This window comes from Artibeus jamaicensis, unplaced genomic scaffold, assembly GCF_021234435.1.
Source record: "Artibeus jamaicensis isolate MK-2021 breed Jamaican fruit bat unplaced genomic scaffold, CSHL_Jam_final scaffold_537, whole genome shotgun sequence".
Lineage (NCBI taxonomy): Eukaryota > Metazoa > Chordata > Mammalia > Chiroptera > Phyllostomidae > Artibeus > Artibeus jamaicensis.
Window position 1 is genome coordinate 3371762 of NW_026522047.1, and position 27078 is coordinate 3398839.

Below are 27078 nucleotides of genomic sequence, written 5' to 3' on the forward strand. Positions count from 1 at the left end.
TCTCGAAATAACAAAGTACAATTCACTGAAAATGCTGCATATTTTCTTCCATCGTCAATATTAAAATGGCTACATGAAAATTCACCAGTTTTGATGATTTTAAAAAATGCACGCTGATAGGACAGCTGTCACACACAATCAAAATTGTTTTGAATGAAGTTAAAGACCACTAAGCACTACTAGACTCACCGTACGGGAAAAACCAGATGAACTCTGGCCCACCCTGCAGCACCTTCCACGGGCCGGGGCACAAACACTCGTAACCCCTTCAGCCGTGTGCGGTTCTCCGTCCCCCTTCGCAACCGCACATCCGGGCAAGAGCAGGGGGTCAGAAGAGGGGCCCTCCCCTGCAGTGCGGGCTTTTCATTCACAGCCTGGTGTGATGCCAGTACCGCCTCGGGGCTTCGTGGACTTGATCCATTTATGGGGCCTTAACAACAACCCTAGGAAGCACTTACAGGTGAGGAAACAGGGTGCAAACCGATGCCGTCATTCAGCCAAAAAAGCAACAGAGAGAGAAGAAGGGGGTCCTCTTCTCTGTCACCAGGCTGTTGACAGGACCCCAGGCCACGCTCATGACCTTGAAGAGCCTGGCCTTCCCAGAGAGTGAGGCCACGCCCCCTTCCCTCTCACGCTAAGGGGCAGCCTGCAGACGCACACGAGAACATGTGGGAGGAGAGCACGAGGGGGGGGAGGCCCGGCCTGCTGGGCAGTGGCACTGGGAGAGGCCGGCGCACTGAGACCCCCCCGGCCCTCCAGAGGGAACTGCCTGGTCAGAAAGCACCGGGCCCTCAGAGCACAAGGCTCCTGGGTCACCTGGAAGTCCTCGCTGGCGGGACAACAGTGCTGAGCCACTCTGAGCCCTGCACCCCATCCAACTCCTGCCGCCTCCCACGCTCTGTGACACCGAAGCGGGACCCCAAAATGACTTCACGCAGGGCCGAGCTGTGCGTCGGCTGGTGCGGTTCACCCAGTCTTTGTCAAAGCTACGGGCCAGCGGGGGACTCACAAGCACGTGGCGACCACTGTAAGGATGTCCAGACCGGGACTCGGGGTTTGCCTGTCCGACTGAAGCCTGAGAAACAGACCCGCCAGGTCCTTGGTCACCGACGGGCCTCGCAGCGTTTTGCTGGAACCATGTGCTCGTGAACCGGGGCCCCAGGAAGCTCCCCGCGATGCGGGCAGCACAGGGCGTGCTCCGCAGGACCCGGCGTCTGCGCGCTCGCTCCGGGCTGTCTGCGCGGCCCCTGGAGCGGTGCGTCGGAGCGCGGCTGCGTTTCCTGCGGAGGCCGAGACTGTTCAAAGCGGAGTTTGGAGACAGTCTCACGGAGCTCTCTGCCATATGTTAGACAAAACTCGATGTGCAAAATCATCGGCTTCCAGCCCCCCAGGGCTTTCAGAAGAGTAAACAGGAGCTCGGGCTATAAAAATATAGCAAGCATCTGTCTGCACAGGAAATTCTGCTCTGAGATTCTGCAAACAGCGCCTACTTACATTCACACGAGAAACCAGATCTCGAGGACTGTGGAGGCGGCAGTGCGCCATCTTGTCCAAAATGTGGAAATACGGGCTGTCGTTCCGGCCGGTGGGCGGGTGAACGGGGCCTCCGGTGCTGGGTCGGGCGGGGCTGGCGGCGGGGTCCCTGCACCTGCGCTCCCAGTGCCAGGACAGGGCCGCTGGGCCACAGGCCCTGTGCACACACGTCTACCCAGTGCGCCTGCGGTGCGCCCTCCGCCCCTCCACCAGGACCCCGAGTACCGCCCACGCCGTGTCTGGCACGGTGTCCTTCTAACTCGTACTTCTCCCCCACTCCCCGACCCTTTGAAGAGCTCGGTCCACAGTCACTCTGCAGGGGCGGGCGTCCCTGCGTCCACCTGCAGGAGGCTGAGGAAGGACACCTTTCTCTGACTTCCGTCTGACCTGCGTCCCCCTTGTCACCTACAACGTGTCACTGCTTTTGCTCCGATAAAAGCCACATCTTCCCCTCGCAATGTTCCATTACCTTCCTGAGACTCACCGCTGAAACCCACACCCGCAGCCTCCCTCGGACCTGAGTGCGAACCCCCGGCCGACCTCACCGCTGGGCTCTGCCCACAGCGGGGAGTTCACGCCCTGCCTGCCCTGCCCAAGGGCTCAGGGACTCCCCACCAGAACCCACCTGCCTTTCCCCCTAACCCGGGCCGGTATCACCCACTCGCCGTATTTTGCAGTGTTATAATACGCACCCATGTTTTGGGCCCAAACTTTCAGAAAATGAGTCTTTGTTTTAATTTTTAATTCAATTTTTGATTTATTTATATTTAGAAATGAAACTGATTATTGCATTCCAGGGTATTGTTTTGCATGAGGATATCACTGCTTCCTAGAGTTACACTTTTATCATATAAGCATAAATAAAGGAATTAAAAACATTTTGTAGATGCAGAATTAGTACTACCCATGTATAATGCGCATCCTTATTTTCCCCTCAAAAATTTGGGGGAAAAAAAGCTCATTATTCACAGCAAAGTATGGTAACTCCCTTTAACCACGAAGCCATAAATTTTTCCTCTGTTCTTTTCCCACCTTTATGTTGCCCGGTTCCTACCCAGCGTTCGTAGTATTATCACGTGGCCATCAGCAAGCCCCTCGCCCTGGGCCGCCTTCCCCGGTTTCAGAGCTGCTGTCCTGCCTGCACTGTCCTCTGTACCAGGCGAAGCTCTGGGGCGGCACCTGTTCTCCTGCTGCCAAGCACACAAGGGTTAAATGCCGCCCCTGGGTGAGGCTGCCGTGGGAGGCGCGCGCTCTGGGCCTGCTTCACCGGGGTGGCCGGACCACCTCCCTGAGTCTGTCCTTGCCCTGCCTGTCCCTGAAGACACGCGGACACAGCGGACTGCTCGCCCAGCCGCGCCTGTGGCGGGGGCCTGGCCACCCTCGGCCCATCTGCGGGCAGCTGGCAGTCTGTCTTCTCCGGGGCCGGGCCTCGGGGGTCGGAGGCTGCTTCGCTGGTCTGTGCCCCCCGCCCCTGCCTCGCACACAAGCTGGTGTCCTTTCTGGCCCCTCCAGTGGGGCAAATCCGCAACTCTTGCCCCAGTCAAAGGCAGGCAGAAACTGCAAGGGTCTCGCTAGGTGTCACCAGCTGTGGGCAGGCGGGTCACATACACGGCTGAGACCGCTGGCCGCGTCTCGGGCCCACCTCCGGAATACGGCCGCTGCCACCTGGGTATTCTCACATCGCCACTGAGTTCGAAGGAGGAAATAAAACCGTCTGCGCAAACCCATTCCCTGCCACTCCATCACACGCCATGCACGCATGTAACGTCACACACTCTCCTGCGTGTCCCTCCTCTGCACGCCTGCTCCGTGAAGCACTGGGCACTGTGCCCCGACGGACAGCTGTGCATTGTCACCATCTGATGTGAAGGTGGCAAAGCTCAACCACCGTCTGACCCTTCATTTCGGTGTGGACGTCGGGCAGTCCGCCCCGCCGGACCCCGACCGGACTGCCCGCTGGACCCCGATGAGCCGCGGCACAGGGTGGGCTTGCCTCCCCCACCCACGCGGGTGGGCGCCAGGCGACCTGGCCCCGCCTGTGAGAACCGATGTCACAATTCTGCAGGGTGGGACGGTCTTGAGGGACTGGCCGAGAAAGGCCTCGTGAGGAAAGACTCGTTACGTCTCTGCTGTGAGATGCCCACTGTGGTGAGCTACAGAACCAGGGAGCTTTACCACCTGTGCCGCTTCCCTTAAAAAACTGATTTTACTTTGGGAGATACAACATTAATGCGTGAAAAAAAGGAGAACAATCAAAATAATACGCAGTTTGGGGCTGAGTTACCCACTCTCCTCCTGGGGGTTGGAAAGGCAGAAATCACCGTGAAGGCGTCAGGAACGGAGGTCTCCAGGGCTGAACACGGACCATGAGGACGGCAAGCAGACAACGCAGTCCCTGAGTGGCAGGGGTCTGGGGGGGACGACAGGGAGGAAGAGACCGGCCTGAGTCGGGAGCAGAGGGGACAGAACTGCTGCCCTGAGAGGCACAGCCTCGCTTTAAATGACCGGTGTTCGTAAAGAGGAGGAAGAGCAGCGTCACAGTTGCTGTGACGGTCGACCCTGTGAAGACCGAGTGTGTGAAGCTGCCTGAAAACACGCGGAGGGGGACGGATCCGGAGACGGACCGGGGCCCCAGGACAGAGGCCCGCAGTCGGTGCGGCCCCTGCAGCCCCGCCCGGCCCCGGGGTGGGGGGGCAGGAGCAGGTCCCCGAGAGGCGCAGGGACACCCGGTGCTTTCCCGCCCTCGGAGTCTCTGCTCTTCGCATGGAGAGCTCTCAACGCAAGTTCTGTTCAAAACTGACCCTCCCAGAAGCTTTTGACATTTCATAAATCACTTCACCAGAAGGGCTGTCTAAAATAAATAAAAAGAAAACTTTAAATGTGTTTGGGTATCTAGAAAGTTGCCCGCAATCAGCCATGACATTTTGAAAGCCCAGCTTTTTTCCCCACCAAATAAATACACTTTCCTGGGATGTTGATTTCTGCCCCCTGTATTAGGGCAAATTCTGCTTTATGAACAAATACAACTAACTAAAGCTTTCTGATGATGAAGCTGATCTTCTCGATTACCTAAATTTAGTTTATTCCCATCTGAGCCAAAACCCAATTTTCATGTGGGCCCATGCGCTTGGAGGATTTCTGTTAAATTCTGTCAGGGTTTTCTGCTGAAATCAAACACCCGTGGGAGGTTTAATCACACCTCTCTCTACACTCATGAGGCTGTGGACGTGGTGTTTTAAAAGTAAGAAGCAAAAAGGTTTCTGCTAGGAAAACAGCCCGTGCTCACTGCAAAAACAGATGAGACTTTGTGCTGTGTTGCTGCCGAAATAACAGTTTCCCTTATTAACCAGGCACTGTAAACCTGCTCTCAACTGTGACTGTTTCATTGTCCTGTCACTTGGTGAGTCCAAGAGAAAGAGGGCAGCTGTCGTCTGGCTCGGAGTCACGGGAACAGGGACCTGAAGAGACAGTGTCAGAACGGCACGGCCATGGTGGGCCGGGTGAAGTCTCAAGAACTGGGGGGTCTGTGAGTCAGGGGTGCCCTGCGGCCTGCGCACATTTGCTCAGCAGCTGAAGCAACCGCAGCGCCTTAAACTTCACAGGGAGGTGCACTGATCACCAGTCATTAGCTGGTAATAAAAGGGCCGACCCTGCAGATCTGAATGCACAGCCAGGGGAATGGAGACATAAATGTGGTTTTTAAAAAAGACCCATGCTCCAAACTCAAGTGCTTTAAGCGACACTCACCTCCTCTCTGTGCCTCGGAAACCTGTGCCTTACCGAGAGCAGCCAACGTAGGTAGCTCCCAGCCCCTCTGCGTGTCTCTCGGACCCCAATACTCCGTGGTCCGAGCCCCTCGCCAGGTCACTCGGCAGTAGAGTTCCTTTGAGACTCTCAAGTGGCAAGCAAGGCACAAGCCGGGTAGAAAAACAGCCTCGGTGACTTTAGGCCTTAGAAATGAAAGCGGCATGTTTTTTTCTCCTGTTGGACTAGGTGCAAAAATGATGGGAGTAACTTTTAGCATAAAAAAGCTGCAGCCGCACAGAAACCAGAGGGACATTAGGCCCCAGAGGTGAGCGGGCCCACCAGGCAGAAAGGTCAAGGTCTGGGCCACATCCAGGGTGACATGGTTCTGGTGCGGGGAGTTACGGGGGGCTGGAGAGGAAGGTTTGGGGGAAAAGGGATGCTCTGCAGGTGGCAGGCCCTGCCCCCCTCCCCTGGGAGAGCAGAGGGGGTGGCGCCCCAGCCTGGCTCCCCCCAGGAGAGGGACACATTGGGACTGGTGACCCTGAGGCAGGGGAGAGGCCGGCTGCAGGGCTCTGTGTGGGAAGGGGAGCGGCCACATCTGGAGAGACCCACCCTCTTCCCCAGGGCCAGGCCGAAGGCCCCCGGTGCGGGGCCCAGATGTGGAATGCCCAGGGGCAGTGCTGTTCCGGAGTCCCGTTAACGGGACCCCGCCCCAAGGCGGCCGACACAGGCCAGGGCCAGCAGCAATGGAGGGCCCCGCTGGTTTTGCACGCATGCCACCCCGTGATGGTGTCCCGCATCCCTGCCCGTCTAACTCCACGTCCCAAACACTCAGGGACTGGGAGCCCCAGGTGGCAAGACCCGGCCTGGAGTCCCACGCAAGAGAGTGAGCAGCACCCAGCCAGCCTCTCCTGTGGATTCGCTCCTGCCCGGAGTCGCAGCGGAGATGGAGGAGGAGGAGGGCGAATTCTGCAGCCAGTGGGGAGTTTGTATTATTTTCTGGGCCAGGAGATCACAACTACTTAAGTCTGCGTTCACAACTTACAGCCACACAGGACCTCCTGCCACCTGTCCGAGTCTCCATCAGGACGGGACAGTCACACGCGCTGAACCCATCGTGAAGAAGGGGCAGTGCGGAGAGCAGTCAGGTCACTGCGGCCGTCACGCCCGTAAATCCCAAGTGCCCGGTATGCGTGTCGCCCGTGACGTTTAGGAACGCAGACCCCGTACGTGGGCTCGAGTGGCAGCCTGACGAGGACACGTGCCTCTGTGAGGTGTGGCAGCCGTGGCTGTGCCGACAGAGCAGACAGCGGCAGCTCGCGGTCAGAAGTCGGCCCAGGGAGCTACCACAGCCACCACGGGACGTCGTGCAGCAGAGCACCGGGAGTGGCCACACAGTAGATCCACCTACAGCTTCAAAGTCCACACTGATCACAAAATAAATGGACGCGATGTGCTCAGAGCGGCCGACTGACTTGTGCACTCGGGGCAACTCCGCAGTGAGCTCGCCTACCCTCCTCGGACTGGGAGGGACGGTAGCAGCACGTCAGCCTCTGGGACGAGAAGTCAAGGACGGTCTAAACGCTGCGTTTGCTCAGCCCTGTGCAGCCGCCGGTGCTTCGTGAGTGGTTCCTGCACCTCACTGTCCCCAGTGTCATCGCGCTGAGTCCCCACCAGTAACTCATCTGGAAGTGTCAACGCCGCTCTTCCCCGCCACAGGCTGATGGAAACCCTCTCCCTCCCTGCGGTCCCTCCGCTGTGCCTGGTTTCTCTCCCCCGTGACTCACCACCAACCTAACACTGAGCCATCCGAGCCCATCGGACGTCCTAATCATGCTTCCCGGGCGTGACAGCCGGTGCCAGGAAGGCCACACCCACCTGACAGGACAGTGGTCCTCAGAGCAGCGCCCGGCTGTCACCACCAGGGACCCCCAGACCGCAGCTTCCACCTGCCTCACAGGGCAGCCAGGGCTGCGCGAACCAGTCCCGACACCTTGTCACAACAGTCACCACCAGACAGCGTCCGACCCAGTGGAGGTGCCCAGAGGGTGGCCCCGAACCTGGAGAGGCGTGGAGGGGACAGGGGATGGGGTGGTGGTGTCTCCCAGGTACCAGAAGCCACAGGCAGGGGCGCAGGGATGCGTTGGTGGGAGTGAGGTGGGGGGCAGGCGCGGGGACCGAGGAGCAGCAGGGGCGAGGCAGCCTGGACTCCGCAAGCTCCCGGAGCTCAGGTCTGGAGCCGCACTCGACACAGTGACACTGAACACGGAGCGGGTGGCGCCCCCACGGAAGACGTGCTGCGAGCACGGAAACCTGGCGCTGACGGCAAATGTGACGTGCGGTCCTAATCAGCGCGGCGTGTCCCCAGTTAGCAGTGCACAGCTGTCCACGCCCCAGCCCCCCGGCTGCCCGCCAGCACTGGGAGAAGCGAGCGGCCAGCCTGTTCCTCCCCAGGACGCGGTTTGCTCCCTGGTCCCGGCAGCGACACCGGAACGCCCTCGGCTCCGTGGTACAGGCTCCGGGCAGAGCAAACCACCCGGCGTGTTGCCACTGGCTGCAGGTTCACCAACGAGTCGTGTTTCGTTCTCACACACCCCAGTGCCGATGGCCCTGCCTTTCCCAGGAAAAACAACCACGTGTAAGTGCCTTGTTGCAAACACCGACATCCGCCAGGCTGGGGAGGAGGCTCCTCGGTTGCTGCTCAGTAAATCGGGCGCCTTTGGCAGAGCCTCCAGCCGCTGAGTTTTAAGCAGCTAACTTGACCTTTTGTAACCTCTACTTACCCGTGGTGGGCTTCTAGCAAAATGGTTCTAGAAACGCACTTGCCGTTTGATTTGGCATTTTCCTCCTCGTTGGATTCTGTACATGCAGTGAAGATCATTGATTTGGTCCATTACATCCCTCAGAAACAAACAACCCAGACAGACCCTCAGTTCTGAAGCTCTGAAGTTACAGGGGCTTCCTCCCGTGGGAAGACTGAGGCCCACTTTCCCTGGGGGCGACCTTCTCACGTTTCTTCACGTCTTTCTCTTCCGTGCACAACTCGTCGTCACGTGAGGAATTGCCCAAAGTAAAGTGACACCGTGGTTGTCCTGCGTCAGAACAGGGGTGGGGAGAAATACTGTCGGGTGTGCAGCTAAGTTGTGAGCCGAAACCCTCCCGCCGTGTCTCTGTTCCCCGCAGCCCTGGGCGTGCCCCGTGCTCCCCAACGAGAATGAGGTGAGGGAAACTAGGAGGCTTTCTGTCAGTGTTGCAGGGACACTGAGAATATGTGGTTCACAGCCCCCCGGAAACAGGCCAGAAGGAAACCGAGGGGTTCTCGGTCCTGGCCAAGCAGCCTGCCTTGGGCGCTGGATCTGCAGCAACGGGAAACGAGTCCGGTCAAGTCCGCCGTCGGAACGGGTCCGAGGCGGTGGGGTGGCTTTGTGTGCCGTGCCCTGTGCCTCCCGGCACAGATCACACACGAAGGCAGAGCCGAAAGCCTGGGAAGTTCCTGTTCCCTGTCACCTTCACCCCTGCTGACCAGCCTCGGGCCAGCAACACAGCTCGCCCACCAGACCCTCCCTCACTCGGGGGCACGTCCTACACTCTGCTCGCACAAGCACAAGAGGGGCACCTTGCCCAGCACTGTCCCAGGTTGAAAAGTACCCGCAAAGGGAGGTCGAATGTCTAGTGTCACGAAAACACTTGTGCCTCTCAGCTTCCCGTGTCCTGGCCACTGCAGATACCAGTCAAGTGGAACACGGACACCGAGATTTATTGGTGAATCTTTTCATAAAAGTAAAGCAAGAAATGTGAAGTAACTAGGAATGTACGGGACCAGCTGGCAGACTGTGAGCGACACCCGTCAGCAGGTACGAGGGAGGGAGGCGGCCAGCTGGTCCACCTGAGCACGTGTCTGTCGCTGTGACGAAGTGCCATTTGCTGTTACTGGGCTAGTTGAAAAAGTGACCAAAGAGTGCCTCCAACAGACACTAGCAAAGGACTTCCGAGTGGCAGTGTGAGTTTCTTCAATCTCTCAATAGCCCATCGTTGTCAAAAATGTTGGAGGGGATAAGGAGGGGGAAGTAAGAGAAAGAGAAATAAAGCTACCACAAAAAATAACCAAAATTTTAAGTCCTGTTTTTTAGAAATACCTAAATTGCAAAGGTCTTACTTATCAATTCCATGATTGTATCGGTCTGCTGTTAGCGATTTCAAGCGCCCCCCAAAGCGTTCTGTTCGTGGAAGTTCTCAGATGTATGTATGTTCAGGCAGAGCGAATAGAAATGTAATTAAATATTCCTGGTCACAGTGGAGGCTTTTTGTGTGGAAGCCTACGGGGTTGGTTCTTTAGAATATAGGCCGCACTGTTTCCTCTTATTTCTGTTTGTAAGTAATTACGTTTTCCTGCTTTATTATATCAAATCTTAGCACAACCTTTCTCTCTTCTGGGCCACTTTACTTCAATCAATTGTCTTGAATATTTCTTTCAGTCTCTTAATAAATGGACCTATTACACTCATTACGATGATGATTATAATAACCATTATTACTATTCATTCACAGGGCATTCTATATTTTAAGAAAGTACTAGGCCTACGTGAATTATGTCCCTGGTTTTTTCTATAGCAGCGTAAATGCCACAGCGGTTTTCTTTGCCACGGAAATTCTCATGCAGTGTTAGTCCCCTTCTCTAACGCTGACCAATGAAAAGCAGTAGCTTTATTTTAAAATGCCCATTCCAAATCCCAGGCCAATGTCCTCAAACCTACAGGATTCAAATATACTGTAAATAAAACGCTGTGATTGTTTTAATGCATCTGCTTCCTCAGAAAGAGTTCATCCCATCTAGCCAAGCACTGAAGACTTTTCTTAAAGGACGTGTTTGGTACCCAGAACAGCAGACCCGGCGAACACGGGAAGGCTCTGAGTGTTACTGATGGAGAACAGCTCGTGGTTGTCTCAGCAAGAACTCAGTCACTCCCTCTTGTCATTGTGGCCTCGAATAAATACAAACCAGAGGGCACCCGGTTAATGCCCATGTCAGCACTGATTATTTTTATACCAGTTGAATGGATTGAAATTACGAAGCCCCAACATCCTGGGGTACCATTGCCCCCAGTTCAGAGGAGTTCACACAGCACGAGTCCCTCACGGGGACTGTCCGGGACAAAGCACTCGGCATCTGCCTCATCGCCCCAGCCTGGGCACGTGGAACTCATTTTAGTTGTGATGAACTCTCTTAAAACCTCAGGGAAAATGCCGAGAGCAAGACCTCACCCGGTGAGGTGCCAGAGGGCACTCACGCAATGAGAGTATTTGGGACCTGCCCCAAATCCAAAAATGTGTCACGACGTCACGGACGGCAGTCCCATGTCCCAGCCTTGCTGCAATTAGAATCCCGTGTGTTTATACCCAAGTTCATGTGCCTTTTCAGATCAGCATTTTCATGACCCACCTGTCCAACTACGGGAATGACCGCCTGGGCTCGTACACCTTCGTGAACCTGGCCAGCTTCGTGCAGAGCTGGACCAACCTGCGGCTGCAGACTCCACCCCCGGTGCAGCTGGCCCACAAGTACTTCGAGCTCTTCCTGGAGCAGAGAGACCCTCTGTGGCAGGTAAGACTGAGTCGATAATTGGTGTAGTTAGTCCCCTCCCCCCAAACATAGCTTGGATCTCTGTAAGACCATTTAAATCTGAAAAGTGAAGGCATCTGGGGGCTGGGGTGGGGTGAGAGGAACTGGAACATTGTGGGAACGTTAGTAGGTTTGAGAAACTGCTTCTTCCTGAACCGGAGCTTTATGTCGCTGCTCCGTGATAGGCCGACTCTCTGCCCTGCGCCCAGTGGGGACGCCGGGGTCGGGAAGCCCCAGGAGGGCTCCAGGGCGTGGGGTGTTTTCAGTCGGGAGGGGTGAGTGTGCAGACAGCAGGGTCCCTGCGAGGCAGGCAGCCAGCTGGTCCACCTGAGCACACCCCCGTCTCCGGGGACAAACACGTTCAAGGGACAGGCGAGGCACACCCACACTGTCATCTGCCTCCGGAACCGTGGGGGACAGCAGCAGCTGGGGGACACAGGCAGCTTTCAAAGTATTGTTTGGGGATGACTTTGGACATGGCAAAGTCACTGAGCTTCTCAAGAGAGTATGTCACCTAAATATGACATCTCCAAACTGGGGGTAACTGGGATTTCACAGAGGACGGTCTCACGTGCCCTGGAATTGCAGGCACGTGTTCTGAAGTTAAACTGCCCCCTCCGTGATCTGGGGGAGGTAGTCATCTCACAAAATTACGTAGCACTTGCTGAGTGTTAGACCCATTCAATCCTCACAGCTCCCCTGTGTGGTCTGTGCAGTTATGATCCCCATTTTACAGACCAACAAACTGAGGCACAAAAGCTGAGACACTAAAGCAAGGCCACACAGCTCGTGAGTGGCGGCCTGGGAGTCTCCCAGGCCATCTGTCCCAGAGACGGTGCCATCAGTCACCGGCCCAGCGCTGCTAGAAACACCGGCAGCTGACGGCACAGTAACACGCTTCCAGTGCGGTGTTCAGTCAAGTCGCAGGCTGAACTGAAGCAAGCTCCAGACTCTATGTTCAAGTCCATGCAGCTTTGAACTTGAGCTAATCGCCTCCTGAGCACAGGCACATGACCCCAAACCAGTCATCACTACACATTGGAGCAGGTCACCATTGCTGGTTGTGCCATTATCGCTGCGCCTTGTCTAGAATTGCCATAACACACATTTTTCTACCGTGACCACTACCAAACCTCACGGAATGTTGGCCTCCGGAAAGACACACAATCTTCCCGCTGTTTAACACCTGCCTTCAAACTGAAATCCTTATGCTTTCAGGTGACAGGTCTTTCACCCATGTTTTTCCAGGAGAACAGCCAACAGGGGCAGCTCACGTTAGCGTTGACATCTGCCTACAGCGCTAACGAGAGTGCGGACCTGTCTGCCCATCTCTGTGACAGTCGTAGGCGTCCTGTCAACTCGTCATGTGACACGCATGTTGAAGTTAAAATCAAGGATGTTCTAGATCAGAGTTTCGACTGCTGCACCGCTGGAATTCGTACAACAGCAGCACCTGACTGCTTAGTCAGGGGCACTGACCTCTTCTGCCTGGGATTGCAAAAAAAATGACAACAGCCAACACAATAGTTGTCTGGTGTGAATTAATCAAAATTCTACCTGTTTCTTGTCGGGTCAGCAGAACCTCGCTCGGTGAGCTGCGGGGTTTGGGCAGTTCGCCCACGTGCGCCCAGAGGGGAAAGGTGGAGAATCGCTGCTCTACACCAGTCTCACATGTGTCCCTACGGCTGTGATTCAGCCTCGTTTTTCCGTTTTGCTAAAATTTAGTGCTTTTTGGCGTGATAGTCTGCATAGTTTCAGATACACATTCGCTGACCTCTGAAGGTGGCTGTGAGAAATCTGCTGTCTCTTCAAACGGTTATAGCCAGGGCCGCACTCCCGTGAGGCCACGCAGGACAGCTCGGATGGAGCTCCTAGGATGGAAACCAGGCACCTATGTGTACCAGTCACTCACCAGGGCGGGGGCTGCAGCGTCCGTTAGCGCGGGAGTGCTCACGATTGCTGGCACACACGTGCACACACACATACACACACACACTCGTGCACGCACAGCAGAGCTGCCCGCCAGAGGAGAAACGTCCCACTCAGCGCTGCGGCGTCTCCGGGGTGGAAATGTGTCCCCTCCACCGCTGGCCCAGCGGCCACTCAACCTCAGGGTGGGTGGGCTCTCTTTCCCTGGAAACCTCGGGCACACGGGACACTCCAGAGCAGCCAGTGCCTCTCTGCCTTCTCCCCCGACCCAGAACCCCTGCGAGGACAAGCGCCACAGAGACATCTGGTCCAAGGATAAGACCTGCGCCCACCTGCGGAAGCTCCTGGCGATCCGGCCACAGCAAACCGGTGAGAGCGCGTTCCATTCTGACAGACGGGTGGGCGCAGCCCGGTGAGCGCCCCCCCCCCCGACACACTAAGTCACACCCGCAAACGCATTTCGTTCCCACGCTGTCTCCCTTGAGGTCAGCAACGTGCTCGCCCGGAAGTGCTGGTCAAAGCGGTGTTTAAAGTAAAAAGGAAGAAAATATCCTATTTTTCGGAGTATAAGACGTACACCCCCAAATTTGGGAGAAGTAATGGTTGTTAATGCTGCTATTGAGGTCTCTTTACATTTACATTGGTGAAATATTATGTTATTTATGTTATTAAATATTTTACCACATTTTTTTGCTTCCAATTTTTTTCCCTATTTTCCTCCTCTAAAACCTAGGTGTGTCCTATGGTCTGAAAAAATGTGGTGGATGTCACTCAGTTTGAATGCCCAGCGGTCAGTTCGGTGGGAACTGTTACTTTTATCCAGAAAGCTTAACTGAAATGTGTTGCGATTAACATTTCTAAAATCAAAACGAATTGTGTGTTTAGAGAGCAGCCAACGAGACCCCGGTGGAGGTCAGACGGACACGTGTAAGTCCCTAGGACTCGGTGAGAAACGCTTCCTCAAACCAGGCTCTTCCGGCCGCCTGGGTGCCACAGTTCCTTTCGAAACAATTTCTTGCAGACATGACGATTTTCTGAAAGCCTGAGGACATTTGATAATCAAAATTCCTAGACATAAGCAAAATGTTGTGCTAAGAAAGGTATTTATTCACACCCAGGAGAAACTCTTTGTACCTTTTCTTAAGCCTGTGTACAAGCTTTTTCTCATAAACTTTGATTTCTCTAAGAATCAGTATTACAGCAAAAGCCCACTGGACATTTTGAAACGCCCAGCACTTCACGTCTCCTGCCTGGGAAATCCTCTGGGACCTCGGTCACGCAGGAAACAGCCCTTCAGCCGCGCGCCCACGGGAGCAGCGGCCTCCTCCCCTCGGGCCTTCGGAAGGGACCGGAGAGCGCTGCGCGGTCACGGGCACCGGGAGCTTCCTCTCTCAGCCCCATTCGCAGGTATCGGTCAGTCCGGGAACAACAATGACCAGGACGAATGCTGTCTTGTCCTCATTCATCACACGCGTCCTTACCTACTGAGAGTCAAGAGGCAACTGGAACAGCACGCGCACCAGTCAGCAAGCTCCCGTCACCACGCAGGGTCGTCAGTACCGCCCGTCCCTCCGTGTCTCTGCGGGCGGGGCTGGCTTCCGAGAGTTCTGCAGGGCACACCCCCCCCCCCAGCGCTGTGCTGGACACACAGACCTGTGAGATCCTGGTTAGACGGCAGAATCACTATTTGTCATCCTAAATGCCGTTGGGCTTCCAAATGCTTGCGTTGCGTTTTGCCTGTGACATTTACCTTTGGAAGGGAATTCTTTTATCTCCTTTCTACAGGAATTGAATTCTCCCCGTTTGATAGAGGTACGGCTTGCACACAGTGAAATTCACCCATTTGAAATGTGCAGTTTGATGAATTTTGGAAATTACAGATGGTTGTGCAGCCGACACAACATTCGAGATGCAGAATCCATGTCCCTGAAAAGAGCCCCAGGTCCCGTCCCAGTGAGTTCCCCTCCCCCGACTCAGCCGCAGGCAACCGCTTGCCTTCCTGTCCGCCTGCCTTTTCTAGACTCTGTAGAAAGAGCACAAAGTGTGCGCTCTCTGAGCTTGACTCCTTTCTCAGGGCACAGTGCTCCTGAGACTTGGTCAGGGTGTTGCGTATGTCAACATTTTGTGAAAAAATTTTTAAAGATTTTATTTATCTATCTTTAGAGGGGAAGAGAAGGAGAGAGGGAGGGAAATATCAATGTATGGTTGCCTCTCGTGTGTCCCCTGCTGGGAACTGGCCTGCAACCCAGGCATGTGCAGACTGGGAATCAAACTGCGATCCTTTGGTTCACAGGCCCGAACTCAATCCACTGAGGTACTACACCAGCCAGGGCTGAAGTTTTTTAAATTAGCAACAACGACAACAAAAAAACCTTCTTATTTTGAAAGTTAGTTCTATAAAAATTAAATAGCTTTACTTAAGTATTTTTATGGACAGTTTTGCACTTGTGTAGAATCACCTGGATACATGAATGTGTCAAAAATACAAAGACCGAACCTTTGGATGATTGTTTGAATGTGTCCATGATTCTGTGTGTGCATATGAACACACACACACACAGGACAGTTTACTCAGACCCAGGAACACGCACAGGCAGAGACGGGCTTCAGAAACCACACAGCTTTCTGGTAAAGGTCCGCTAAAGCCCGTCGCACCTGTCGCCGACCGTGAGAGCAATCGCATCACCCCCTTCTACCGTTGGCTTCATAATGCCATGCTATTCAAGCAAATAGCATGGTTTACTACCATTCTTACTGATAAAATCCAGAAAAGGATGCTTTCAGTTGATCTGAGAAAGGAATTAACCTGCTTTCTTGTCTTCACGTTTTAATAGCCTTACTTTCTATCCTTACAAGAGTCCGTTCTCATTTTTCAAATGCATCACTGGACCGTATCTGCACACGCTGGTTTCCACCCTTCCCACCACTCGGATGTGGAGCCGTGCAGGTGCTTCCACTCAGGTCACCACACGACCCCACGACCCGGGAGCCCTGGCAGCTGCGAAGCCCCTCCCCCACTAGAAAGATGAGGAAATGAAGACTCGGTTGGACCCTTTCTGTTCAAGTTCACAGGAGGTGTGGGCAGTAAAACCCATGACTCTGGAACTACACTTGAGGCTGGAAGCCCACGCTCCAGAGAGACTTACTCCCCTGTGGATTTCACACAGTGGGACTCCTTTCCCAACGCGTTTTATAGGTTTTGTGCCAGGTTCCTGCTCAGCCTGCGGTGCTCAGGGCTGAATCAGAAACTCTGGGGCAGGGCTCGGCGTCCTGGGCATGAGCCAGCCCACGCTTGCTACAGCTGTGCTGAGCATTCTCACTTTGCATAGCACAGATCATTGTGTCTCATTCCCTACGGTTATCTGGGATCGCGGGCAAAATGCTCGTTGTCTGGCTGGAAAATCATCTGTGAACCCTGCATCTCTCCGTTCATTATTTAGACCATGTTGCTGTTGACAGAGCTATTCTAACGATTTTTCTGTAGCACTAATACAGTAGATTTAAGTATAACGCTAACTAAAACTATCAGAGAGAGGAGAAAGTTCAAAACTTGACACAGACATTGTTACTGAGCAAAGTTAGAACAGAAATTTCTCCCCATGAGAGAAACATTTCATAAAGCCGAGTCTGATTGGTCAGATGCTCAGCACCCAGAACTGGCTCGCCCTGCCTCCGTGCAGCAGGCTAACTGGGCTCCACCCCTGGGCTCCTGAAAACACTCACCTCCAAGGTCACCGTTCGCGACCTTGCTCACTTCCAAACTCACACTCCTGGTCCCCAACATTTACATGGGCATCTGTGACATATCATTCTCTTTCAAAACATGCCAGTTCTCAGAGCCACGTCACTAAGAGAGGACACCAACCAAGAAAGGATAAGTGTTTCCAAACTTGGCAGTTGAAGCAGGTTTGGACACTGCTCTTTATAGCCATGTGAGCACACGCACAGCTGACCAGACTCGGTGACAGATGACACTCTGCCTCAGTGTCACAGGCTTTCAGAGCTTCCCCAGGAGGTGCCCGGGGTGGACGCTGGTCCAGTGCTGTCGCATGCTAGATGACGGCATCTCCCATGCGCAGCAGTGCGTTCCTCCTGTCCGGGCGTCCTCGGGGACCAGGCAGCTCCTCATCCTCAGAGAAAGCCCGGGAACCGGGCGAGGCAGGTGACTTTCTGCTAACAACACCGACTCCAAGAGACGCCAAAGCCGAAGTCAGGGACAGGGTGGAGTCGGGGCTGGCTCTCCGAGCCCAGAGACAGGCCTCTCCCCACAGCACCGGCTCCACGCAGTGCCGGCTCTGTCTCGTCCAGCCCAAGGAGGGCGTCTGTGTGTCTGTCTGGGTCGCCGCCATGCTCAGTGTACCCATCACTTTGCAATGCAAACAGCTGGAAACCATGCTTTCGCTTGACTAATCTCTGAACCTCCGCTGTCTCTGCGGGAACCACGGCTCTGTGCCCGTCCCTGGCCGAGTACCCCTCCATCCTTAGTAACTGCCCCAGCCCCCAAACCTTAGAGGAAGTACAGTTCTTTAATAGAAATAACCACCACAGGGGGATTGATTGGTAAGACGGGTTATTAGGATAAATCTAAAAGTTTATGTACTGTGCACTCATGTTTATAAACTTTTCCGTGTGTAGCCGCAAATAAATGTTATCCTCTGTGCCTTAGAGATTGAATTCTGCAGAACAGAAGCTGCTCAAACAAACTTTCCCCAGTTTCCGAGGGGACATGCTGAGAGCCTCGCAGGTCATTTCGATTTGCGCCGACCGCCTTCGCTGGCGGTCAGTCACGGGCGAGCAGGCAGAGGCCCGTGCACAGCGGGCACCCCAGTCCCCGCCCTGAGCAGACCCTCCGCAGCCTCTGTCCCTGTGCGCTTTGCACTGAAGTGACCCTGCCGTCCGTGTACAGGATTTTCCACTTTGCTTTGGTGTAAAAGGAAAATAAATAGAACTGGAAATGTGTATATATTTTATAAGTAATGAAAACCCTAAAAAAGATATCAACAATATACAAAACTTGATTTTTGGCCTTTGAATTCAAATTAGAAATATAGCCATCATCTAAGGAAAATACCTCATTTAAAATGTCAAATGCGCTCAGGATGCATAATATAGATACAGTAATGCAGTAGGAGGAGATGTTGCAAGCGTGTTAGTGATAAAGTTAACTGGCCAGACTTGCTGGTAAGGTGTAAATTCTGGGCAGAAAGGGGTGTACAAGAGTGGAATTCTCACAATAACTCCGGAGCATGGGCATAAATATTTTTCATGTGTGTTAGCACAGATCATTCGTACACATTAACCCCTGCTGTCAAAGCGTATGATCTCATTTTATAAGCATCGACACCCTTGAGACAGGCTGTGGGAGGCCCGGATGGAAAGACTGAGGGCCGCCCGAGCCACTGCCAGGGTTTGGGTTCACTCTCAGGCTCCCGTTTTTCTGCCCGTTCCCTGGGACAGGGCGGCTGTTGCCCCGCTGCGCCCCGTCCGGCGGCAGCTGGGAGGACCTAGAAGGCACCCTCCGCATCAGCAGCTGCAGGGCCCGGGGGTCTGCCTGCCTGACAGCGGCAGAGGGCGTCCTGTGGGCCTGAGGACCGGCCAGGGTCAGCGCCGCCACGGGACTGGAGAGGAACGAGGCACCCAGTGCCCGGGGACGAAGGCTGTCCAGGAGCATCACCAGCTGGGAGGAGGGCGCCGTCCACGAGCCAGCGATGCGCAGAGGCCCCGCGGCAGCCACAGGAAGCCCCTGGGCAGTTCACAGAGAGATGGCAGGGACAGGCAGAGAGCGGAAGAGCAACTGAGAATTTTATTTCTTAATTTTTTAAATATTTTCTTTATTTTTTAGAGAGAGGGCAAGGGAGGGAGAAAGAGAGGGAGAGAACCATCAGTGTGGGGTTGCCTGTCACGTGCCCCAACTGGGGACCTGGCCCACGACCCAGGCCTGCGCCCTGACTGGGAATCAGACCAGCAGCCCTTTGGTTCACAGGCCCGCGCTCAATCCCTGAGCCACACCAGCCAGGGCACAATTACAAATTTGAATTAAAACTCACTAAAAAAAAACCCAATTGCAAACATTTTGATGGACAAATTATATGTTTGTAGAAGGCAATTGCACAAATAACCAACACTGGTAACTGCAGATGCCTGTCTACTAGCAGCAGTGACGCCCTGTGCTCGGCATCAGCCCACAGGCGGGCCTTCTGGGGCCACAGAGCCCCGAGGTTAAAGGTCACGTGCCTCAGGGGGCCAAGGTCACCCTACAGAACCTACCCAGACACCACTGGGTAACCTGGACCCAGGTCCGTGTCCCTCAGACAACTGGGGGACCCAGGGCCGCCTTCAGCGGTGGGTAGCCCGACACAGGCCCGGGCACCAGCAGGGCAGGGCAGCGCTTGGGCCCTGAACCCTGTCTGCACCAGCCCCTCCCACCCCTCCCAGGGCCCTGAGACTCGGTGCTCGCCCTGACTAGCGCTGGTGCCAGACGGAGAGCAGACCCCGCCTCCCGGATGCTTGCATGCACCCCCTTCCCCCAAAGGAGGCCAGGGTGACAGCTCTCAACACGCAGTTTCCAGAAAACCTGGCAGGCTTTCTTTCCTCACTGCCCCAAGCTTCGAGACGGGGCTTCGTGGCACCTGCCAGTCTGCCATGTGTTGGCTGCAGTCCCAGCCAACAGACGGAAGAAGCCCTGGCACCAGTGTCCGTGACCCTCTGTGCAGGGACGATGAGCAGCCCGGCCTCTCTGGGCCCAAGAGTGGATGGGGGGTGGGGCGTGGGGCTGGAGGGTGAGGCCGGCCTGCAATGAAAGGAGCCCTGGCGCGTTACAGGGCGATCTGAAAACTGGGTCTGTTTCCGACACCTCCAAGGCCTTGTCCCCGACAGTAAGCAAAACAACAAGAAAACGTATTTATTTGGGAAGCATTCAGGCCACAGGACGGGTGTTCTGTGTGCTTCCTCCCTGCTGGTCTCCGTGTGGGACAAGTGCCTCGCAGCAGAGGCTTCTGTGCAGGGAACTGATGAACTGGAGGGACAGCTCAAACGTCTGCGTCACCGGCGCTGAGTGCAAGCCCGCCGCACTCTGAGCGATGCTCCCTTCCCAGGTACGCGGACCTCTTCCCCGTCCCGTCTGACGCCACCACGGAGCTTCTGTTTAAGTTACTTCCACTCCGAGGAGGCCCCCAAAAGGGCAGCTTCCCTGGTCCCCAAGGCCAAGATCACTGCCACCCTGGTTGACCCCTCGGACCGAGCCTACTCCTGGTACCAGGTGAGGAGACTTCAGGGGGTTCAGGCCTCAGGTTTTAACCCAAAGCACTTGCTCATTTTTATATTTGCAGAAGGGTGAGTACGTTTTTCTTTGTTGCCAAGGAGAAACTAATTGTCTCCTTACAATATTATTAATTTTGTACTCAGTTAATTAACTTATTGAATAAAATGTGCTAGTGCAATGGAGAAATTAAAATATAACAAACCAAATAATACATACTGGGATATATCTATGCTTCTATATATGTGCATTTTAAAAGCAAAATGTTATAATATTTTGAGATCACTATTTTCCCCCAAACGTGCAACGCTGAGGTCACTGTCCGTTTCGCCGCCCAGCAGCAGAACTGACCTCCCGCAGGGGGTCGGAGAGGCCTGCTCGGCAGGGGCGGGGGGGCGGCACTTCGGGTTCTGCCGGCCACGTGGCCGGGCTCAGCTGCAGTCCCGCCCCTGCGTTTCAGAAGCAGCAGAGAGAACGTACAAATTAGTGAGCTTAGCTGTGTCCCCATAAAACTTTATTTACAATAAAGGGCAAACCAAATTGAGCCAGTGAAGCCTGACTCTGAAAAAGCTTAAATAACTGCTGTACTGAGAAAAAATATCTTATAACTTAGCAGCAAAAGTAAATGCAAGGACCCTCCCTGCCTGGAAGCCCAGCGGGTCCAAAGCCTTCCTGGGCCTTCTGCACACCCCCACTGCCTTGCGTCTGCTGTCGGGGAGGACGGGGCACAGAATCGACCACTGTGAACTGATCCAAGAGCCTCTCGTAATAGCACTGACACAGCAAACGCGTGTGTGCTTCAGTGACTCACTAAGAACAAGGGAAAGAACCCGTCCTGGTGAGGCTCCAGTCACCAGGTGGAAAAGGCTCCGTAAAAAGCCACCACCGCTGGGCACAAGAACAGCTGCCGGCTTCCTCACCCCCCGCTGCCCGGTGGTCTGAAATCGCGTCGTGTGTCCACCCGGCCACGGGCCGCAGGGACCACCGTGTGTCCAGTGCTGTTGTAAGCGTGATATGATGACACGTTAACACATGCGGGTGTTACATTCGAGCTGCTTCCCATGTACGTGGAGACACAGGTGTAAACAACCAGGGCACAAGTCCAGGAGCTCTGAGTGACCCACAGACTCCTGCCGAGTGACAAGGGGACACGGGTCAGGCACGTCCGTCGGCCAACCCAGAAGAGCCACCGGGCACCTCCCTGGAGGAGGGAAGACTCTGCGAGGGGAGGCATTTAGGTGCGATGAAAACGGGGAGTTTTCGTCAGCTCGCAGCTGGGTGGCCTGCCTGCGAGGGGTCACTGGGGTCAGGCCTGACAAGCAGACTCAGGCTCCTGTTTCCTCGGAAACCGTGACGTGAAGGTGAACGTGAAGCAGTGTGTCCGAAACCCCTTATCTGCTGAAACTCTGCACCCGAGTGGAAATGAGGTGCCCACGCGGCCCCCCGCCCCCAGCAAGGCCGGGCGCTCCCTTCTCACCGGCGGGACACCGACAGGTGCGCTCCTGGTAACCTGCGGCGTCAGGGAGTCCAGTCCTCGGCACAGGGCCCTCTTGTCCGACAAAAGCAGTCTTCCCGGTTCACCCAGGGTGTCGGGAGCAGTCTGCTGGCTGGGACGGGGGCGGGAGAGGTCACACACAGCGGGCGCGGTCCCCTGGAGGCTGAAGCGCACCTCCGGCCCCCGCACCCTCTTTTAAGTCGCAGTGAACAGTAGGCTGCAAACTGACTGATTCGATTTTGCATCATTTAGCTCTTCCACCAGGTATCTGGAGAAAAGAGAAATGAGCCTTAACTGCCTGAAAGAGAAAGGAGAAAATTGGAGCTTGGCAACCACTTAGCCCCTGAAAAACTGAGACTGTGCTGGAGAGGGGGGTTCAAGGCTGCCGGCTGACAAGGACACTCTACACGTCACACATAAAGCGCACACAGGGGCAGCATGCAGGCCCCACCCAGGCCGGGGGAGTGGGCAGCGCGCGGCCATTCGAATCCCAGTTGCACCCACTTTGCCGTTCAGGTGTGGCACACCCCCCCGCCCCCACCCCCAGCCTGGGTATTTAGGGGGTGACGCAGGGCAAAGGTGGTTTGCTCGAGCCCCTGGGCCCTGATGACCACTCCTCCCTGGGTTGCTGCTTCCCTGCATCTTCTGGAAGAAACGTTTCTGATCCATCACAAAGGTCACCGCAAGGTAAAGTCACAGCAGCGTTCAGACCTGCGGTGTGTGCGACAGAGCCGTGGGTCTCAGCCCCCACGCGTGTCAGGGTGGGCACAGCAGGCAGGGCTTTTGCAGCAGCGCATCCCCGGGCAGCGGCCGCGTGCAGTGAGTTCCCGTGTGACGTGACACAGCGCACGGGACAAAAGCTGGGCTTACAGGCTCCAGGGAGCGCCCACGCCTCTCCCAGAAGCCGACTCTCAGGGTAAAGTGTGTACACCAAGGAAACGAGTCCATACAGTTGGTGAGGGGATCCTACAATAAGAACTCGGCCTCCCGCACCCCGGGGTCACCGCTCTGATTCCGGACCCTCTGCGAAAGCGGTTTCTTGCTGATTAATTGCAGAACAGACGCCTCTCCTGCAGTGAGGCGGCCCCTTCCTCAGCTGGGGGGCCTGTCGGAGACATGCTCGTGACTCTTTATGCCTGAGGTTCATTGTCATCGTCCACCTTTGCACCGTAGCATCAGCGATCGCATGAAGACGCCGTGGCGTTGAGGTTCAGCTTCTAGGAAGTCATCTCCACGGGGCCGGCGCATCCCCCGAGCTCCGTGCCCTGCAGAAGCAGTGTCTGGTCCCAGGGCCGTAGGCCAGCCACATGGAGAGGCGGCTCCTGTACTTCCCCGCCTTCCTGGTGCGGATCGGTGAAAACTTGGCTGCGGGTGGCTCTGCCTGAGCCAGGAGGAAAGCTTTACCATGAAAACATTACCCACTTTTACTCTTTACCTCTTGATAGTGAGGCTGTGCTGACGAGTTAAAAAGTAGGCAGAGGCAGAACGTTGTTTGATTTCTTTCTGAAAGTTTTCAGGTTCGCTCCCCACACTCCACTCCCGAGCCCACACCTCTGCAAACTGTTACAAGCTCCAGAAGCTTCACAGCCCGATTCTCACTCCGAGAAGCAGCCTCGGACGCCTCTGAGCCAAACAAGGCAAACATCGTTTTACTTAAACACTGTTATTTCCCTCCGAATGCCTTGCTGAACTTTTCAGAGTCCTGTGCTGTTCCCAGCTTCCTTGAGTCTCTCCTTTGCCGGCAGCAACCAGAGGACAAAGCCATGCCGACACTGACTACCGAAAGCAGTCTGGTCACACGCCACATGCCTGTGTGTCTGGGACCACACTGTGCAATGTGAGAGCCGCTACCGCACACGGCTGTCAGAACAGGTATTAAAGTCGCAGAAAGTTAACCATTCAGTTCCTCAGTCACATCGTCCATGTTTCGGCTGCCCAGCTGTCACCTGATGGACACCACAACTGCGGGGCACCGACATCCTCACAGAAAGTTCCAGTGATCGGTGCTGGGCTGGAGCACAGGAAGGAGCAGGCCGGGTGGCCCTCCGCCGCACCGTCCGGCCCTTGGGGTTGCTGCCCTCCCCCAAACCAGAGTAAGAAGCCAACTCTCCCACTCAGTCTGCCAAGGAACCTCCTCCACACTCAGGTCCCGGGGCATCTCGTCTTCTTCTGCAACTGCAACTGCCTTATCGAAGTGCTCCTTCAACCCTGACAGTGCTTCCCCCTCCGAGCAGGGCCTCAGAGCGTGGCCGTCCCATGAGCCGTCACAGCAGGTCTTCTCCCGCCCTGCCCCCACTCGAAGGCGCGGCCCACAGTCCGCACGTCCGCAGACCTGGTTCCCACTTGCGATATCATGGCCACGCTCCTCCAGGTCTCTTGATCCCCTGGAGGGCTTTGTGTCTGCACAGTGATCATGGCACTTCCCGGCTTACGAAAGGTGAGTGCCTTGAACGCGTGCGATCTATTTCTTGCTGTAGGTCGCCAGTGAGGGGGCCTGGTCCCGGCCAAGAGCGGGGCGTGCAGACCCCGCGGCACAGGCCTGGCCCTGAACAGCCGCACCCGGAGGAGATGCATGACGCGGCTGCTTGTCTTTCTCCGTGGGCACTGCCTTGTTCTTTCTCTGGTGACTTAGCTGCTAATTACTGATGGGTAGCAGCTGAGAACGGATCCTGCTACCGTGGTGGATGAAGTCCAGAAGTTTCTAGGAGTCTCTCGACATTATAATTACTCAGAAGCATTGACGTAAGTCTGTGCTCTAACGCACGCACCGAGGTTTCGGCAGAGAACTGGTTTGGAGGAAACCCTAGTTCGGCGGCTGCGGTCAGTGCCCACTGTCCCCTGCCCACTGACTCTCGTCCGGGCTGACATCAGCCACACAGGAGGCGCCTGTCCACCGTGCGGCAAACACGTGTCCTGGGTCCTCTTTTGATTTCTAACTACAAAAGCTTTTCTCTGGAAGGGACCAGGGAGGGAAAGCAGTTGTAAATCACAAAGCCAGCAACTCACCTTAGAAGAGGCTTCCCGTGTGCTGGCCCTGCCATCTCTGTTTAAGGGGCAGTGCCGGGCTGCCGGGGTCCCAGGACGGGCTCGCCAGCGGCTGTGAGCGGCGTCAAACACCGCCTCCGACAGCAGGGGCCTGGGCAGGGGGTGGCACTGTGAGGGGACCCCGTGTCTGCCCCTCTGGCCTCACCCACTGCGGGTCTGACTCGCCACCTCTCCCGCAGGGGCCTCAGCGGTCACAGCTCTGGGTCAGTGTTCTCTTGCTGGTTCCCCCTGAGGTTCTCGGGTAAAGACCGTAGCTGGGCAGGGACCAGGCGAGCAAAGCACTGGGATTCGAGGAGGCCCAAGCTCGCGGGGCTGTGCAAGTGCCTGGGAGGGGGTTTCCTTAATGTGCCCCCTGACCTCCCGGGAGCTCTGCCTGGGCACCCCCTGACATGCCGCCCTGTGCCCACGCACGAGGGCCGACCGCCTGGCAGACCAGGGTTGTGTCTGTCCCGGCCTCACGTGCTGGAGCAGCTGGGAGACGCTGGTAGACCGGCCACGACCGCCTCTCACCAGAATGGTGTCCTCCGTCCAATGTGCTCTGTGTCCCATGTGAGAGGCTGAGTGAGAGGCAGGGTCCCCTGGCGGAAAACACCTCGCACAAACCACACGCAGACACACGCAGAAGGGAGAACTTCTGGGATCAAAGGCAAGGGAGGGGCAGACCCCAGGTTCCCGGCCTCCTCCCCAGAGTCGTCCCCACTGGTGCTGTCTGCCTGCTGGGCCCGAGCTTCCTGTGCCAGGAGTGCCCTGTGCTTGCAGCAGCTCAGCCCCAGGGCTAACGCAGACACCAGCCCTGGGTGCTCAACTCCCGGCATGACCTAAAGAAAGCCCAGGGATTTCAGTTTGCAGCTAGAAATTCAAGTCCACTTTCTGCTTCATATCTTTCTGAGTGTGTGCTGCGAAAGGAAGCTTTTATTTTCTAAACAGTTTTCTATTTCACGTTGGCTTGAGTGTCATTTATCGCGTGTAGAGCAGAGCACCGTGCTGTTTCAGAGAAGGGAAGCGGGGTGCTCTGCAAAGAACCAGGGTCTTTTCCCTGAGGCAGCCCTTGCCTTGTGAGCCCCAGGCACCCCACCGCTGCTGGCAACCTCGGCAGCCTGGCACAGGGGTGCGGCCGGCAGAGAGGTGATAGCAAGGCAGTGTGCGGCGGGCAGACAGCCGCAGCCCGCTGGGCACCTGGCTACCATGACCCACCACGCGGTTCTCCGGCCTGGCCAGGGCTCAGTGAGTGGAGCAGCAACATTAAACAGGGGTGGTCTGCACCTTTCCCCACCCACAGGGATGGATAACTGCTGCAGTTTGTCTATGGTTCTGCGTCTTGGAAGTTGTCAGCCGGCCTGACCCACCTGGTAAAGAGCAGCAGTGGCCCTGCTGCGGGGCGGTCGGGACCTCCCGTCACTGGCCCAGGTCTCGGTGGGTGTAAACGCGCCCGCCCCGCTCCCCACGCCCCGTGCCTTTGGTTACTCTGGTCAGGGCGCCTGCGTGTAGCAGTGGCTGGCGGGGTGCCTTGCGCATGCGTGGTGACTGGCAGATGGTAGACAAGGCACCTTCTCGGGACTCCGTTCCCTGCCCGCCATTCTCCCCGCTGCTGAGCGTGAAGCCGGTCCCTCTGCTGCTTACAAACGACGACGCACTGCCCTCTGAGAACACAGCGCTGCCACCAGATGCGACTCCTCGGCTGCCCGAACCGGCCCTCGGCACACAGCCGGGCACGTGTGAACGGGACCGTGCAAAGGCGAGCCACGCGCACTGGGCGCGCAAGGCGGCACCCATGAGACAGAGCGCAAACCGACAGTCTTCAACGTGAAAGCTCCAGTTTCAAAGCTGTTGTAAAACAACGGCGATAAGACTCTCCTGTGAAGAATATTACTCACCCCTTTCCACAGTCACGAAGAAAGTGGCCAGACGTCCAAGTCTCACGCGGCGATGGGCCCAACATGACCGACCTCCGCCACCGCGGACTTCAGGTGGCACACGGAGTGCGTGAGAAATCTGATTTCTGAACCAGTGTGGGCGTGATTTCAAATAAGCAGGATGAGCATTAAACAATGTAAACGAGAACTTTCTGGTTCCGCCCAGTCAATCAGCACCTCCCAGTGCCTGTCCCGGGGACTCTGACCCCTCCCCCCCAGGCAGGGCTGGCACACCGAACAGTTCCAGCTGTGTGGTCCGTGTCGCCCTGTGTCCCCAGCTGACTGATTGTTTGAGAGAAAGCAGGGAAAATAATGCTCAGCGTGGAGCTGCACTAATTCCTATCGGCTGACATGAAACATGCGAGGTCTCCATCTTCCTGTGAACACATCCACTCAGTTATCCCCAGCCCCCACGGTCCCTGATGGGAGTGTCCCCACATAGGATACTAGTGAGTCAAACCCCGAACCAAGGCCTTTACTTCTCTGTCACTTAACCTCTTTGTGAGCACAAGTGGAACCAGACAGAATTGTTCCGATT

At 55.8% G+C, this 27078-nt stretch overlaps 1 protein-coding gene across 1 annotated transcript; it reads left to right on the forward strand.

Annotated features, from left to right (window-relative positions):
• Nucleotides 1-1175: 1175 nt before the first annotated feature.
• Nucleotides 1176-26434, forward strand: LOC119037691 (bifunctional heparan sulfate N-deacetylase/N-sulfotransferase 3-like). Its single transcript, XM_053658274.1, is given in 9 exon segments — nucleotides 1176-1255; nucleotides 2855-2987; nucleotides 8464-8499; nucleotides 10700-10882; nucleotides 13102-13195; nucleotides 17263-17389; nucleotides 19924-19974; nucleotides 19976-20087; nucleotides 26159-26434. Coding segments are annotated over 9 exon segments (1092 nt in total).
• The last annotated feature ends 644 nt before the right edge of the window (nucleotides 26435-27078 follow it).